This window comes from Triticum dicoccoides, chromosome 6B (assembly GCF_002162155.2).
Source record: "Triticum dicoccoides isolate Atlit2015 ecotype Zavitan chromosome 6B, WEW_v2.0, whole genome shotgun sequence".
Classification (NCBI taxonomy): domain Eukaryota; kingdom Viridiplantae; phylum Streptophyta; class Magnoliopsida; order Poales; family Poaceae; genus Triticum; species Triticum dicoccoides.
In genome coordinates, this window is record NC_041391.1 from 6,546,853 (window position 1) to 6,561,033 (window position 14,181).

The 14,181-nt window shown below is 46.2% G+C and overlaps 2 protein-coding genes across 2 annotated transcripts; both read left to right on the top strand.

Moving 5' to 3' along the window:
• The first annotated feature begins 4,470 nt into the window (after nucleotides 1-4,470).
• On the top strand, nucleotides 4,471-9,818 carry LOC119322425 (ruBisCO large subunit-binding protein subunit beta, chloroplastic-like). The gene is made up of 14 exons (XM_037595909.1): nucleotides 4,471-5,537; nucleotides 5,633-5,758; nucleotides 5,841-5,978; nucleotides 6,080-6,175; nucleotides 6,789-7,031; nucleotides 7,137-7,371; nucleotides 7,450-7,619; nucleotides 7,983-8,060; nucleotides 8,170-8,241; nucleotides 8,410-8,514; nucleotides 8,635-8,727; nucleotides 8,811-8,903; nucleotides 9,236-9,359; nucleotides 9,442-9,818. The coding sequence occupies exons 1-14, from the start codon at nucleotides 5,328-5,330 to the stop codon at nucleotides 9,453-9,455; spliced, it is 1,797 nt and encodes a 598-aa protein (XP_037451806.1). The 5' UTR covers nucleotides 4,471-5,327; the 3' UTR covers nucleotides 9,456-9,818.
• A 2,608-nt stretch (nucleotides 9,819-12,426) lies between these two features.
• LOC119326386 lies at nucleotides 12,427-13,903 on the top strand. Its single transcript, XM_037600042.1, has one exon. The coding sequence runs from the start codon at nucleotides 12,460-12,462 to the stop codon at nucleotides 13,795-13,797; it is 1,338 nt and encodes a 445-aa protein (XP_037455939.1). The 5' UTR covers nucleotides 12,427-12,459; the 3' UTR covers nucleotides 13,798-13,903.
• Nucleotides 13,904-14,181: the final 278 nt, after the last annotated feature.

Below are 14,181 nucleotides of genomic sequence, written 5' to 3' on the forward strand. Positions count from 1 at the left end.
TAGGTGGGGAGGAAGGCGGCCTACGTGGAGAGCATTGTCCATCATCCATTCCTCGGAGCAGAACTATGGCTCCAGCTTGCCCTCAAGGATGTCGATACCCTTCTGCATGAAGCTTCACCCATTCCCTCCAGACCAATCATCTTGCGATCGCCCTTGCCCTGCCATCGCCGCGTACCCACCGGTCCTACACGATTACGATCGCAAAACACTGAAAGGTATGTGTTGTGTTGCGTCCGTCGCCGCATGGGTTCGTGTCGTTTGGGGAGAGATACACGGGTGGACGGGATTCTCGCACACCGGCATCAAAGACGTTTTGACCGGTTCCGACAGTACAAAAAAAGGACATTTCACGTACGAATGGATTCTGCTTCCGTGGGTTGAGAAGGAGGAGCCAACGTGAGGGGTCTGGTGCATGGGAGGGATCAACTGTTGGCTCCAGATCTGGGTCACACGTGGTCAGTCAGACGGATGTGGCACCGTGCTGATGTGGGTGGTGTGCATGCTGAGAGAATTGCTAGTAGTGAGGATCAACTTCTTTTTTTTATGGGATGAGGATCAACTTCTTAAGAATGTCTTGGCAAAAACTCTTAAGAATGCATGATAACAAGATGATTTTTTTGAGGATCAATGTCGCTTTATTACTCAAGTGTAGCTAGAAATCTCGTCCGAGACGGACTGAAGGATACAATCAGGTGGCACAGTCCACCACAGATTACTAATCTCATCATCTAAACCTACTTTAGCTAACTTATCCGCGGCTCCATTAGCTTCTCGCTTGGTCCAAGTGACCTTTACCTGCATGAACTGCGTTAGCAGATGCTTGATCTCCTGAATGCATGGCCCCAAGCTAGAGAGATCTTCTTCCCTTCTGTTGATCGCCGCCACTAAAAGCATCCGGTGCTGCCCGTCCTGCAAGAAACTCCCGTACAACCGTGCAGACCTCCGCTTTTACAAGCGACCAGTGTCGCTGGTAAAAAAGAGCGGGGAGGCCATCGGGGCCTGGAGCCTTCGTTGGCCCCATCTGAAACAAAGCCTTCTCTATCTCCTCGTCTGTAATCGGTGCCACTAGTTTCTGGTTCATATCTTCTGTCACAGCCGCTGGTATAGTATGAAGCAGTTCCTGTGCTCCTACCGACCCCTCTGAAGTGAACAAATTTTCATAGAACTTTGCCGCCATCTCGCGCATCTCCTCATCTGCCATACACTTCGAACCATCCTCACGTATCAGTGCCCGTACCGTATTTTTCCGCTTCCTATGTGATGCTCTTCCTTGGAAATATCTTGTATTCATGTCTCCTGCTGCTAACCAGTCGACTCTGGACCTTTGGCGCTGCATTACTTCTTCGCGAGCGTAAACCTCACGAAGTTGTTCTTCAATGTCCCTCACCTCCGTAGTATACCCAGTTCGTAAAGCTCTGTATCTTGCATCTTCTAGATGTGCCTTTAGCTACTTTATTTGGTTGCGGATCGAGCCGAACACCACTCTTGCATGCTCGCCGTGAGCTTTCCTAGCTTGCCGCAGGTTGCCAAAAGCCCCGTTTCTCCATCGTCAGCTTCGAGCCACTTCTCAGCCACCATGGAATCATAGCTCTCATGCCTTAACCATGCCTCCTCAAATCTGAACTGTCGTGCACCATGGTGTCCTCGTTCTGGAGCCGTCTCCAGAATGTGAACCACCAAAGCGACATGGTCTGACTCCTTGGTAATTATGTGCTGGACGTGTGTGTGCGGGAATAATGCTAAGAAATCATCATTGCAAGTTCCCCGGTCGAGACGGACCTCAATATTTTCATCGCCTTGTCTTTTGTTATCCCACGTGTAGGGATAGCCTGAAAAACCCAAGTCTGCAAGGCCGCAGTCGGCCAAGCAGTCGCGAAACCCGTCCATCTGCAGAAAACTTCGTTTGTTACCCCCCTTCTGTTCTGATTGTAACAACGCTTCATTGAAATCCCCGACACACAACCATGGAAGTGCGTCCTGTCGTTTTAGGTATCGGATCGCGTCCCAAGATTTCTTCCTATGCTCCATGTCCGGTTCACCGTAGAATCCAGTGATTCTACACGTTTTCCCTTCCCAGACCACCTCCGCATCCACAAAATACTGGCTCCATGGCCTCACAGTTACGTTTATATACTCCCTCCACCACAATGCTAGCCCTCCACTTTGTCCTTGACAGTCCACTGCCACACCACAAGAAAATCCCAACCTCCATTTTAGTTTCTCCATAGCCCTCGCCTTCTTCTTTGATTCAGATAAAAAAAACACCGCTAGGTTGTGTGACCTAATCAGGTCTCTCAGTTCGCCCACTGTCGAGTCCAACCCCAGTCCTCGACAGTTCCAGGCTAAAACATTCATTGCTCCCGGCGGCCCTGGTCCTCGGGGTCCGCCGATCTCTCTCTGTTAACTGAGATGCGGTCAAACACTGTTGACGTTTTACGCCGTATATCGCGAATGAAGGCATCTTGTCCTGCTGGCCTGTCCGACTCCCCCTTGGCTATCCACATCTGTCTCGGCCCCCTCTTTCTGCTTTCATGCATTTCTCTCTCCCTTTGGATCTCCCTATACTCATAAGCCGTGTTTTGCCTTGGTTTCCGCACGTAATAGCCCCTCCTTCTTTCCTGTTGTCCATAACCTTCTGGCCTTCCATGTTGCTCTACCCTTGTAAACACACCTGCATGTCGCCCTCCCTGCGCCATATGAGCTGAGCCTTTCCCCCTCATCTCCCAGGTGGCTCCACGGTCATACTCCCTCTCCCTTCCCAGATTTCTGTCAATCAGCTTATCCCTCAAATTCTGTTCTCTTTTCATCTCCAGACTCTCCCTCGGATCCTGCTCACGTCCGGCACCACTCTTCCTTTTATCGCGTCTAGGGCTGTTCACCTCTCCATCTCTCGGCTTACTCTGTCCACCAGTGCGGTTTTCAACTGATTGAGAGAATTCCGTGTTTAGGTTTCTCTTGGTCAGAATATCCCTAACACGAACTTGCTCAGCTCGGTGCCTTGGTCTTGTACCATCATTCTGCGAGCTACTCCAGCTACTGCTGCTACTTGCTACCCCTCCCAAAGATCCCTCCTTGCCCGTATTTCTTCCAGGAGATGCACGCAGCCACCCTCCCCACTGGAGTCAACAGGGGGCTCGCAAACACCATCCTTGAGCACTAGTCGCCCACAATCGAAGCAGAAGTGGGGGACTTTCTCGTAGTAGAAGTCAAACCATGTGCCTCCTTATCATCTTTAGAACTCTTCAAGGTAAAACCGCGGACTAGTGGTTCGTATACATCAATTTTTGCTCGAAACCGAAGCTGGTTTCCCCTTGCAACTCCATCCTTGTCCACGTCCACTCTCACAACTTCTCCCAACCAATTGCCCAAAGCTTTCCCAAACACCTCTGTCCTCTTATCCGGTGGCAGATCCGTCACCCTAACCCACATATCCACTCTATCAAACACCATCTCCGAGGGTCTTGTTTTTCCTTCACATTCTTTCATGATCAAGACACTGAAATCAAACTGCCAGGGCCCATTGTTCAAAACATGTCTGTAGTCTCCCTCACTTCCAAAATGTACCACAAAAAAATTTGAGCCCCCCCTGAACTGAGCTACTTTATGCAGCCCCCACGCCCGTGTCATTGCTTTTTCTAGTGTTGTCTTGTTCATCGGACGAGTGGTACAAGCCTTCCCCACCGCAGACCATCTCGAACTCTTGGGCATCTCTGCCTCCTGATCTTCAAAGATGAAACCCTCAGCTTCTTTATCCATAAGAACCATGCCTCGCAATCTTGCAGACAAGCTCGACGTCGGATCTGGGGTCTTGCACTCCAAAGGGGATTTTGATTCTTCTCTGGTAGACAGGCCATCCGTCTTGCACGCCGCCGGCTTCCTTGGTGTAGCCATCTTGGATCTCCCAGTCGCTGGAGTGGCCGCCGCCGCCTTAGGTGCAGTCAGGTTAATTATTCATCTTCCCGTCCGCTGTCGCATTGTCATCCGCCGTCCCAGCCATGAGCAGCAGCCCACAGCAGGGAGAATCCTTTCTTGGCCCGCGTCTAGGGTTGCGCAGTCGCCTCCCTCTCCGCTGCCAGATGCACAACCACCCTCGAGCAGCGAAACCCTAACCCTAGCGTAGGAGCGCAATCGCCCCCTACCGCCTTAGCGTTTCCTTTTCGTGGTGTGCGTGCTGAGAGAATTGCTACTAGTGAGGGCCGACTTGTTAAGGACGTGCCCGCAAAAACACAACTTGTTAAGAATGCATGATAACGAAATGATTACTCACTTGAGTTTGTAAAAAACTTTTGCATTTTCCCCCCGAGTCGCCCGCGAGCACATAATATTCTTTGCCCACCTAGCACGCAAAGTGAGGCGAGGGGGGTGCAGGAAAAGAAGGTTCGAGACGCTCTCCCGGCCCAGCGGGCCCCACCTGTCAGCAGCACCATTCAACCCACCCGCCGTTGGTTCCTCCGCCGCTTCGCTTTATTTTTTTAAGCCCCAAGACAAGAAGAAGAGTCAGAGAGATCGGAAAAGAAAAAGGTAAACCACCGCTAAACCCTAGCCGCCGGCGAGATCGGTCGGCCGACGCACCCACCTCAACTCAGGTATCGACGGGTCGACCCCCTCTCCGCCCATCTCTCTGCTGTTCGTGCGGAGTCCCTCTGTGAGTAATTTCGAACCTGCTCGATCGGCCGGAGTCGCGCGCGGATCGGATCCTGTTGCGGTGGTAGTAGTACTAGTATCCAGTTCTCATTAGGGATCCTGCCTGCCTGTTCTTGTTGGGTGGGTGTATGCTCCAATCACTAATCAGAGCAGAGCAGGGCAGGGCAGGGCAGGGGATTTTTCGCCCTTCCTAGTCGATTTTACCTTGAATATCTTGGTCCGCATCCGCGCGTCTTCTTCTGATTATTATGCTGCCGAGGGCACCAGATCGATCAGGGCTTATAATTAGTTAAGACACGAACCCGGCTCCGCTGTCGGATCACCCGGCTGTAGTACAGTCAAATCAGGGGCTTATTAATCAGCTGCAGGCTCCGCTGTCGTATCACCCGGCTGTAGTACAGTCAAATCAGGGGCTTATTAATCAGCTGCAGGCTCGCACACATGCATGTCGGATCAGCAGATCACACCGCTGTACAGTACAGCCGATGCCAGGCCACACGGCCGCTGAAAATTTCAGGCATCAGATCGGAGTGTCCGAATTGCTCTGCTTGTTCTGCAGAAAACAGAGCTTCTCTCGCCTCTGCATTAGCTGCCCTGTTTGACTTATGCACCATGTATAATCCTCCTCTTATTACTGTATCCTTTCTCTTGTTGAATTCATGCTGATACAAACTGTTTGAAATATGGCTTCACCGTTCGGGGGCGCCTCAACGTGTGGCCTCAGTGCCGCCGCTCCTTCCGGATTCGCGGCCAGGAAGCAGCTCTCCCTCGTTTCGCCCCCGTTGGTCTCGCTGCCCAAGAGGGTCAGGCCGGGGAGAAGGTGCAGTTTCCGAGTGAACGCTGCAAAGGAGCTGTATTTCAACAAGGACGGGTCGGCTATCAAGAAGCTGCAAGTGAGTCTAATCGCCATGCCATCGTTCATATGCCGCCTCGTCGTTTCAGTTCGTGATGCCTACTTGCTGACTTCATTTTTTTGCCCTGTGATCAGACTGGAGTCAATAAGCTTGCTGATTTGGTTGGAGTTACTCTTGGCCCAAAAGGACGGAATGTCGTCCTTGAGAGCAAATACGGGTCACCTAGAATTGTCAATGATGGCGTCACGGTGGCAAAAGAGGTACTGTTCTGTCACGAGATTTAGCACGTCATTTCTTACCCTGTGGACTGTGAACTTTTCTTATGATTGGCTTCTGGATCAGGTTGAGCTGGAGGACCCTGTCGAAAATATTGGAGCTAAATTGGTCAGGCAAGCTGCTGCTAAGACCAATGATTTGGCTGGTGATGGAACAACCACTTCTGTCATCCTTGCTCAGGGGATGATTGCCGAGGGTGTTAAGGTACAGCAATATGAAACCATGGTTCTTGCTACAGTTTATAGCATAAGTGCTCTCATTCAGTTCTGGACATAATGTTCAGTTTGTTTAATTACTTTCTGCAGATTGTTGCTGCCGGTGCTAATCCAGTACAGATTGCCCGTGGTATTGAGAAAACAACCAAAGCACTAGTCGGTGAGCTCCGAAAGATGTCCAAGGAGGTGAGATGTCGCTAATCTGTTGTTCCGTTCTGGAAATAAAATCATTCTAAATTCAGTATTATGTCTCCTCTGACCTATGCTGTTCTGCAATCACAAACATTAAACCAATCTTGTAACGCAATATTAGCATGCATATGATTCTTGTGACTTTGGCTCACTATGTTACATATAAACAGGATGGCTTATTTACCTTTAAGGACCGTAAATGAGACATGTTCTATTACGCAGCTGCTTACATAATACAGAATAAATGTGAATTTAGCTTGTCTGTATATATATAAATCAATTGGACATATACTGTACATGATTAAGTCCACAGCAATTGGTGTTCAATATGACATCACTACATTCGCCAATGAACCGTGGCGCATCAGCACATCTATTTTCCTTTTCTTCTTTCCTTCCAAATACACATGCTCTGTTATGTTTTTCCATTTCTATATTTCCCTGGATTTTTTTCTGAAAGTTATGTGGTTTGTGATTGACCATCTCTCTTTTCCAGCTGATAATTTTAAACGCCTGATAATTATGTAATAACTAGTTATTTTCAGGAGCACTAATCCCATCTGGATCTACTGAAAAATAACTTATTGAATTACGCTCTATGTTGCAGGTTGAAGATAGCGAACTTGCTGATGTTGCTGCAGTAAGCGCTGGAAATAACTACGAAATTGGCAACATGATAGCTGATGCTATGAGCAAGGTTGGGCGACAGGGGGTGGTTACACTTGAAGAAGGGAAGAGTGCCGAAAACAACCTCTATGTGGTTGAAGGGATGCAATTCGACCGCGGCTATATTTCTCCCTACTTTGTAACTGACAGTGAAAAAATGTCAGTGGAGTATGAGAATTGCAAGGTCTGATTCTCTATGGCTTTTTGCCACCTTGTCTACTTAAATTTCAGTAATCAACATCTCCATGAGTCCTCTGCTATTGAGCTGATGTTTTTTTGCTTTACCCAGCTGCTTCTTGTGGACAAGAAAATTAACAACGCCAGAGATCTCATCACTCTTCTGGAGGACGCTATTAAGGGTGGATATCCAATTCTAATAATCGCAGAGGATATTGAGCAGGAAGCTCTTGCAACTCTTGTGGTCAATAGGCTTAGAGGTGCACTGAAGATTGCTGCTATTAAAGCCCCTGGTTTTGGAGAGCGCAAGAGTCAATATCTGGATGATATCGCCACTCTGACGGGAGGTAAATTTAATCTTTGGTTCAAATTTGATGTGTCCCGTTGTGATATTGGTTCACTTATAAAGGTCATTATTCGTCCAGGCACTGTCATCAGAGAGGAAATTGGACTGTCCCTAGACAAAGCAGACAAAGAAGTCCTCGGAAATGCTGCCAAGGTTGTAATCACTAAGGATTCGACAACAATTGTAGGAGATGGTACTACACAGGAGGAAGTAACGAAAAGGGTTACACAAATCAAGAACCAAATTGAGGTCTGTATAATGTAAACTTGTATTACTACATGTTTCCAGTTTTCCATATCACATTTGTGTAGCGCTAGGCCTCCCGATGCAGTCCCTGTATATAGCCTTTTTCCTTGTATTTGGTTGTATCTTAGCATCAATTTGATGCACTTCATTATATGGACCACATTTTTATGCATGCTCGAGAACAGCAAATTCCTATTTGTGAAATCATGTTCTGTTTTTCTCATTTTTCTCATGGTTCCTCTGTTTGTCTTTTGGTTGCTCTGTTTTTCTGGTATATGTAAATTCAGTTTTTATCTTGCATGTGTCACTTGAAGTGTGGATAAAAAAGGCTCTCAGTAATGTTTTGTTCAACCTTTACTTTTTCAGGCTTCTGAACAGGAATATGAAAAAGAAAAGCTAAACGAGAGGATAGCTAAACTATCTGGTGGTGTTGCTGTCATTCAGGTACTTGTGTTGTTTGATATTGAGCTGTCTAGGTTGCAATTGCAGAACGGCGACTGGTTGCACGCTAGCATAATAAAGCAGCTATAAAATGATACATCTTGGTTTGTAGGTAGGAGCACAGACTGAAACCGAGCTCAAGGAAAAGAAACTGAGGGTTGAAGACGCACTGAATGCAACAAAGGTAATGCCTCCTTCTGGTGCAAGTGCAATTAAATTTCGGGATTTGTGTACCTGTGTGATCTCACTCGGAGAGCCTTCTGGTGCACTGTAGTATTGTACTGATTTTACTTTTACACCGAACTCTATATGTAATCATTTCTTGTTAATTGACTGCTCGCTTTGTGGACAGGCCGCTGTGGAGGAAGGTATTGTTGTCGGTGGTGGTTGTACCCTTCTAAGGCTTGCATCAAAAGTTGATGCCATTAAAGAAACCCTTGAGAATGATGAACAGAAGGTATGGAAAAGGCAAATGAGATTTTCTTTCTAGAAGTTTTGACATTCGAATGTTATCCTTGGTTCAGAGAGCTGGTTTCTTCCATGAAAATGAACTAATTGTCTGTTTGCCTTTTTCAAGGTCGGTGCTGAAATTGTGAGGAAATCCTTGAGCTATCCACTTAAACTGATCGCGAAAAATGCTGGTGTCAATGGCAGTGTGGTCACTGAGAAGGTTTGCATTGAAATTTGTTTTCAAATCTGAATTTAATATTTAGTATCTTGTGCGTAACTAATTATGAGCTTGTCTATATTCAGGTCCTTGTGAATGACAACTTCAGGTACGGCTACAATGCCGCTACAGGGAAGTATGAGGATTTGATGGCTGCTGGCATTATTGATCCCACCAAGGTAACGAGCAAATTGTGTTGACATCTTTTTGTCTTGTCTCAGAACATTTTTTTTCTCAAACGGAATCTTTCTTTATAAAAATTGTGTTATTCAAGAAATCGAAAAGTATTTCAAAAACCCCAGGTTTATTATATTTTGCCGGGAATTGACTAGGTGGAGTGTTCTTTATGTACGCCGTCAGCCTTAATGTGCAATTATACTGAACAAGCATGATGACCCATATATAGACTCAAGGAATGCGGCAGGGGTTCTGTCCCTGGAATATTGTATCCACCCTCCCTTCACTTCGCAAGCAGTGGGCCCATAAGATAACCTGATTTCTTGCAAAACAGGTTGTGAGGTGCTGCCTGGAGCATGCCGCATCGGTGGCGAAAACTTTCATCACCTCGGACGCCGTCGTGGTCGACATCAAGGAATCTGAGAAGGCGCCTGCCGCAAACCCAATGGCCGGTTCAGGTATGCAGAGACTTGTTTAGAAAATATGTGCTCGTCGCCGATATAGTATTTGTCATCTAACTTGTTTTGATGCTGTCTGCAGGTTATGGGTTCTAAAATCTACAAGGAGACAGTAGCGCTGTTTTGGTGTCCCTTGGCAGCATGCTGCGTCGGAGGTTATACTTTGAGAAAAGAAGCTTGGGTGCCATTGTGTCGCGGGTCGAAGCCAGAAACTAAATTTTTTGGTGCTATTGTCGGGAACCCGAAAGTCAGAACGTGAGTCTTCTTTTAAAATTTTACGCTAGCAATCTAGTCCTGAAAGAAAGTCGACACTATTTTTTTTGCGAGAAAGGGAACACTGTATTTGTAGGCATAGGTAATTTATTAGTGATGTTCCCACTCAATTAATTTATTGCTTAGTCTTGTGGTAATGCTGGCTGTTTTTTTTTTTGAGACGGTAATGCTCGCTGTTGTTCCATATATATGGAACATGTAAAACTGACTGTAGTGGGCCGGTTGTGCTTGTCTGATCTGCGAGGTCTTGTTTGCTGCGTCGGGTGGTTCTCTCAGCCCATCAAATACTATGGGCCCATTCTGGCCAGGCCAGCCCAGGCCAGCTCGCCAGTAGTAATACTGAAAAGATCACCTCAACTTCGAGATCACTCACTCGGCTCTTATCCTCAAAAAAAAAAAACTCACTCGGCTCTTTTTTCAACTGGCGCTTTCTTAGAAAAAAACATCAGCTGCTTGCTAAAAACCTGACTTCATTTTGAAACCAAAATAAAATAAAATCTTGAATTAATAAATATGTTCAGAAAATGAAAAATGTTCACGATTTTTTTTTTTACAAATTGTAACAAATTAACTTGCACACATTTGGTAGCTGCCGTGGTAACTTGCACACATACGTGATCAAGTTTGAGTCCAGTTAATTCGAAGATGGTCTATATGGTGGATGTTGATTATAGACTTCATTGCTTTATACAGGTGTAGGTGTAGTCATGGGGGAAACATACAGCTAAAAAAAATTTCACCAAGTGACCAAATCACTGAAATTCACAGTGATTCCATGGGGAAGTAGAGACCGAGTGATTCCATGGGGAAGTAGAGACTGACAGGAAGGACAACTTACATTAAAATTGTAGTTTTCAGTTCAGCCAGAAGACCCAAGCATTCACTTGAAATTCTATCAAATAGTTGGAATTTTAAAAAAATAATAATTCTTTTGTACTATTTTGACCGAAAGGTAAATACTCCGGTTTCTAGTGGGATCATTGAAATTCGATGAATTGAACGGCATCTCACTAAAGGTGGAAACCATGCATATGTGTAGTGTAGTGGAGTTAGTTATAAGGTTTTACTACGTCATCACTACCAGGCCCACCTCCTTCTTTCTCAATGTTTCTTGGAGCCCGTGTTGTGACTACTAATTTGAAACCTACTTCTCTTCTATATCATCTTCTCTATCCTTAAACCATCAAGAATATATAATATACTCTCTCCGTTCCTGAATATAAGTCTTTTTAGATATTTCAATATGGACTATATACGAAGCAAAATGAGTGAATCTACTATATACATTCATATGTATATTGAAATCTTTAAAAAGACATATTTAGAAACGGAGGGAGTATATAAATACTTATATCGTGCTTACATCATCTTATTATATTTGCTCCTAAGATCAAGCGCAAATTAGTTTGTTTTAATCTAATCTAGCGAGGAGTACATAGCTGATTTTGAAGCTACTTGCATGCACATGCATCTGTATCACTGTCCCGAAGGCAGGGACACATGCTGCAGTCCTTTTGATCTAATCTAGCAAGTGGATAAACATATTTATACTAGATAAAAAGCAAGTTGATTCTGACGTTCACGCGGGCAGAGGTCGGATCTGATCTATAAAATTCTAAATAGATCGACGGTGTAGGCACTCCACGGATTACTCTATAAGTAACTAGTTGATTCTGAAGCTATGTACTCATACATGCACATGCACACCCATACATGCGGCACAGTTCTTTTAATCTAATATGACATACTTATACTCCCTTCGTTTTCTTTTTCACTTTGCATATAAGATTTGTCTTTGATCAAACTTATATTAAAAAATTATCAACATCTACGACACTAGAGATATGTGATATGATAACTTATTCCATGATGCATCTAAAAATATTAATTTGATATTGTGAATGTTAATATCTTTTTCTATAACGTTGGTCTAACTTTAACTTTTTTGACTTTAGACAAATCTAATACAACCGATTAAAAAGAAACGGGTAGTTATGCTACTAATAGCACCAGTTGGCTGAACCAATCGATCTGCTGGATCTATATGCATGCAATCGAGGAGCATCAATTGTGTAATTGATGCTCACATAAGAGCATGTCATCTATAATTGTGTAATCGAGGAGCATCAATCGAGTAGTCATTACCAATTGACCGAATCCATTAGAGTACAGTTGTCTAGTAGACATGTCATCTATAGCCCACCTAAGAGCCAACCTATTAATACTCCCTTCATTCTAAAATAAATGTCTCAAGTTTAGTGCAGCTTTGTATTAAAATTAGTACTCTCTCTGTAAACTAATATAAGAGTATTTAGATCACTAAATATTTGTCTTTCTAGAGATTTCAATAAATGACTACATACGGAGCAAAATGAGTGAATCTACACTCTAAAATATGACTATATACATCCGAATGTGGTAGTCCATTTGAAATCTCTAAAAAGACAAATATTTAGGAACGGAGGGAGTATTAGTTTACAGAGGGAGTACACAGTTGAGACACTTATTTTGGGATGGAGAGAGTAGTTAATTATAAGGTTTAACTGCTTCACCACTCCCCGACCTACCTCATCACAATGTTTCTTGAAGAGCTATAGCTGACTACTAATTTGAAACCTACTTCTCTTCTCTCTCACGGTTCTTGTAATCTAATCTAGCAAGTGGATAAACATATCTATAGGAGACAAAAAACAAGTTGATTATGAATTTCACGCGCGCAGAGGTCGGATCTGATCTAAAATTCTTAATAAATCGACGGTGTGGGCACTCCACGGATGGCTTAAGTAGTGCCAAATCGGCCGGTGTAGTATTACTCAGCTAGCTAGCAATGGTGGCTATGGGTACGGGTTCCACAAAGAGTGGCGTTGTGTGGTGCGCCGGCCTGCTCGTCGCCGGGCTTCTCCTCATGGCGGCGGAGGCAGATTTCTGCTCCGAGGACTGCCGTGCCAAGAGCAAGACCCATTTCTTGGGCTGCGTCGGTCGGTGCAGATCTCAGCTTGAGGTTGCACGACCGGCAAACTGCGTCGCCCTCTGCCATGGCAAGCCGAGCTTTACGGCCTGCTGCAATCGCCATCGGGATGTCCGACGAGCGCCTCTGCAACTGCGTCGAGCCGACGGGGAATCCACAAGGCATGAAGAAGAAGCAAGAGGAGGAGCAGTTGGTGTCCTGAAGGCGCCGGCCCCGGCGCCGTGTGAAGTGGTCTGCCGTGACCGGGTGGGCTGGGTGGAGTACGAGCGCTGCCTCGATCGCTGCCGATGGGGAGCGTTTGTCCGACGAGCGCTTCTTCATCTTAAGCTTGCCGGCAGGGAATCGGCGGCACATGAAGAAGCAAGAGGAGGAGGAGCTGATGTCATGACGGCCGTGGCGGCGCGGCTGTCGGATGCATGCCAAGACTTTTGCCATAACCATGAGCACTTTGACTGGTGCGTCCGTCGCTGCCGGTTTGGGCCGCATCTTAGGCTTGCCGGTGGCGGTGGGGAATCAGAAGAAGCAAGCGGAGGAGCAGTGGATGTCCAGACGGTGGCGGTGGCGGTGGCGGACGTTAACCCTGACATATGCGACGACTTCTGCTGTAGCTGGCCGGCGCCGGAACACGGTTGGTGCCTCGATTTCTGCCTGGCTGGAGCGTATGTCCACCGAGCGCCTCTGCATCTCAAGCTTGCCGGCGGTGAGCCAACGACACACGAAGAAGAAGAAGGAAGCGGAGGAGCGGTTGATGTCCCTCAGCCGGCGGCGGCGGCGGCGGCACAGGTGCAGCACCATGAGGCTGTCGCAGGAGCACAGCCGGTGAAAAACACCGACCCGTGTGATGACTACTGCATGGAGCAAACTCGTTATTTTCCCAGGCCTGGGCAGTTCTTCGATTGCGTGGAGGAGTGCCACGCTGGTCATGGTCGGCTCGCCGGCGACGGCGGGAATGTGATCCCGCCGGCAGCAGCGGCGCAACATGAGGCTGCTGCAGGAGCGCAGCCGGTGAATACCGACCCGTGCGAGGCCTACTGCAAATGGCATTCTCGGGATTTTCCCGCCAAGTACACAGCCTGCGTGCGCCAGTGCCAGTCCGGTGGGCACCCCGGCGACGGCGCCCGTGTCAAGCAGGAACGCCACAAGAAGGGCGGCGAGGTCCATCTTCGCCGTGGCACCGGCAAGATAGCCATCCAATAGGACTGCCCATTTGCCTTTGTTGTATTGAGCTTAACCAGCTCGTCTTTTTTTTTTCCAAATAAAAGAATGGCCGGCTACTCGGCATTGTTTGCTTTACTTCTGTTTGCTAAAATAAAGTTTCCATTACCTCGTCCCCTTAGTATTTTGTGCCAAACTTTGATCATAGATTTAACTAAGAAAATAATAGTGCATGCCACTAAAAATTATATAGTTCGATTTGTATTTGAACATAGTTTGCAGTGATATTATTTTTTGTTACATGCATTAACATTTTGTTGGTTAAATTTAAGGTCAAAATTTAGTACAAAATGCGAAGGGGACCAATAAACCAGGATGGAGGTAGTAGTTGACTAAAGCATTAATTGCATGCACAAAAGCAATAGT

Bases quoted from the DNA above. Each gene is read 5' to 3' on its own strand.
- LOC119322425 (XM_037595909.1), top strand. From the start codon at position 5,328: ATGGCTTCACCGTTCGGGGGCGCCTCAACGTGTGGCCTCAGTGCCGCC. The intron at 8,242-8,409 runs GTAATGCCTCCT...CTTTGTGGACAG, and splicing joins ACGCACTGAATGCAACAAAG to GCCGCTGTGGAGGAAGGTAT. The intron at 8,904-9,235 runs GTAACGAGCAAA...CTTGCAAAACAG, and splicing joins GCATTATTGATCCCACCAAG to GTTGTGAGGTGCTGCCTGGA.
- LOC119326386 (XM_037600042.1), top strand. From the start codon at position 12,460: ATGGTGGCTATGGGTACGGGTTCCACAAAGAGTGGCGTTGTGTGGTGC.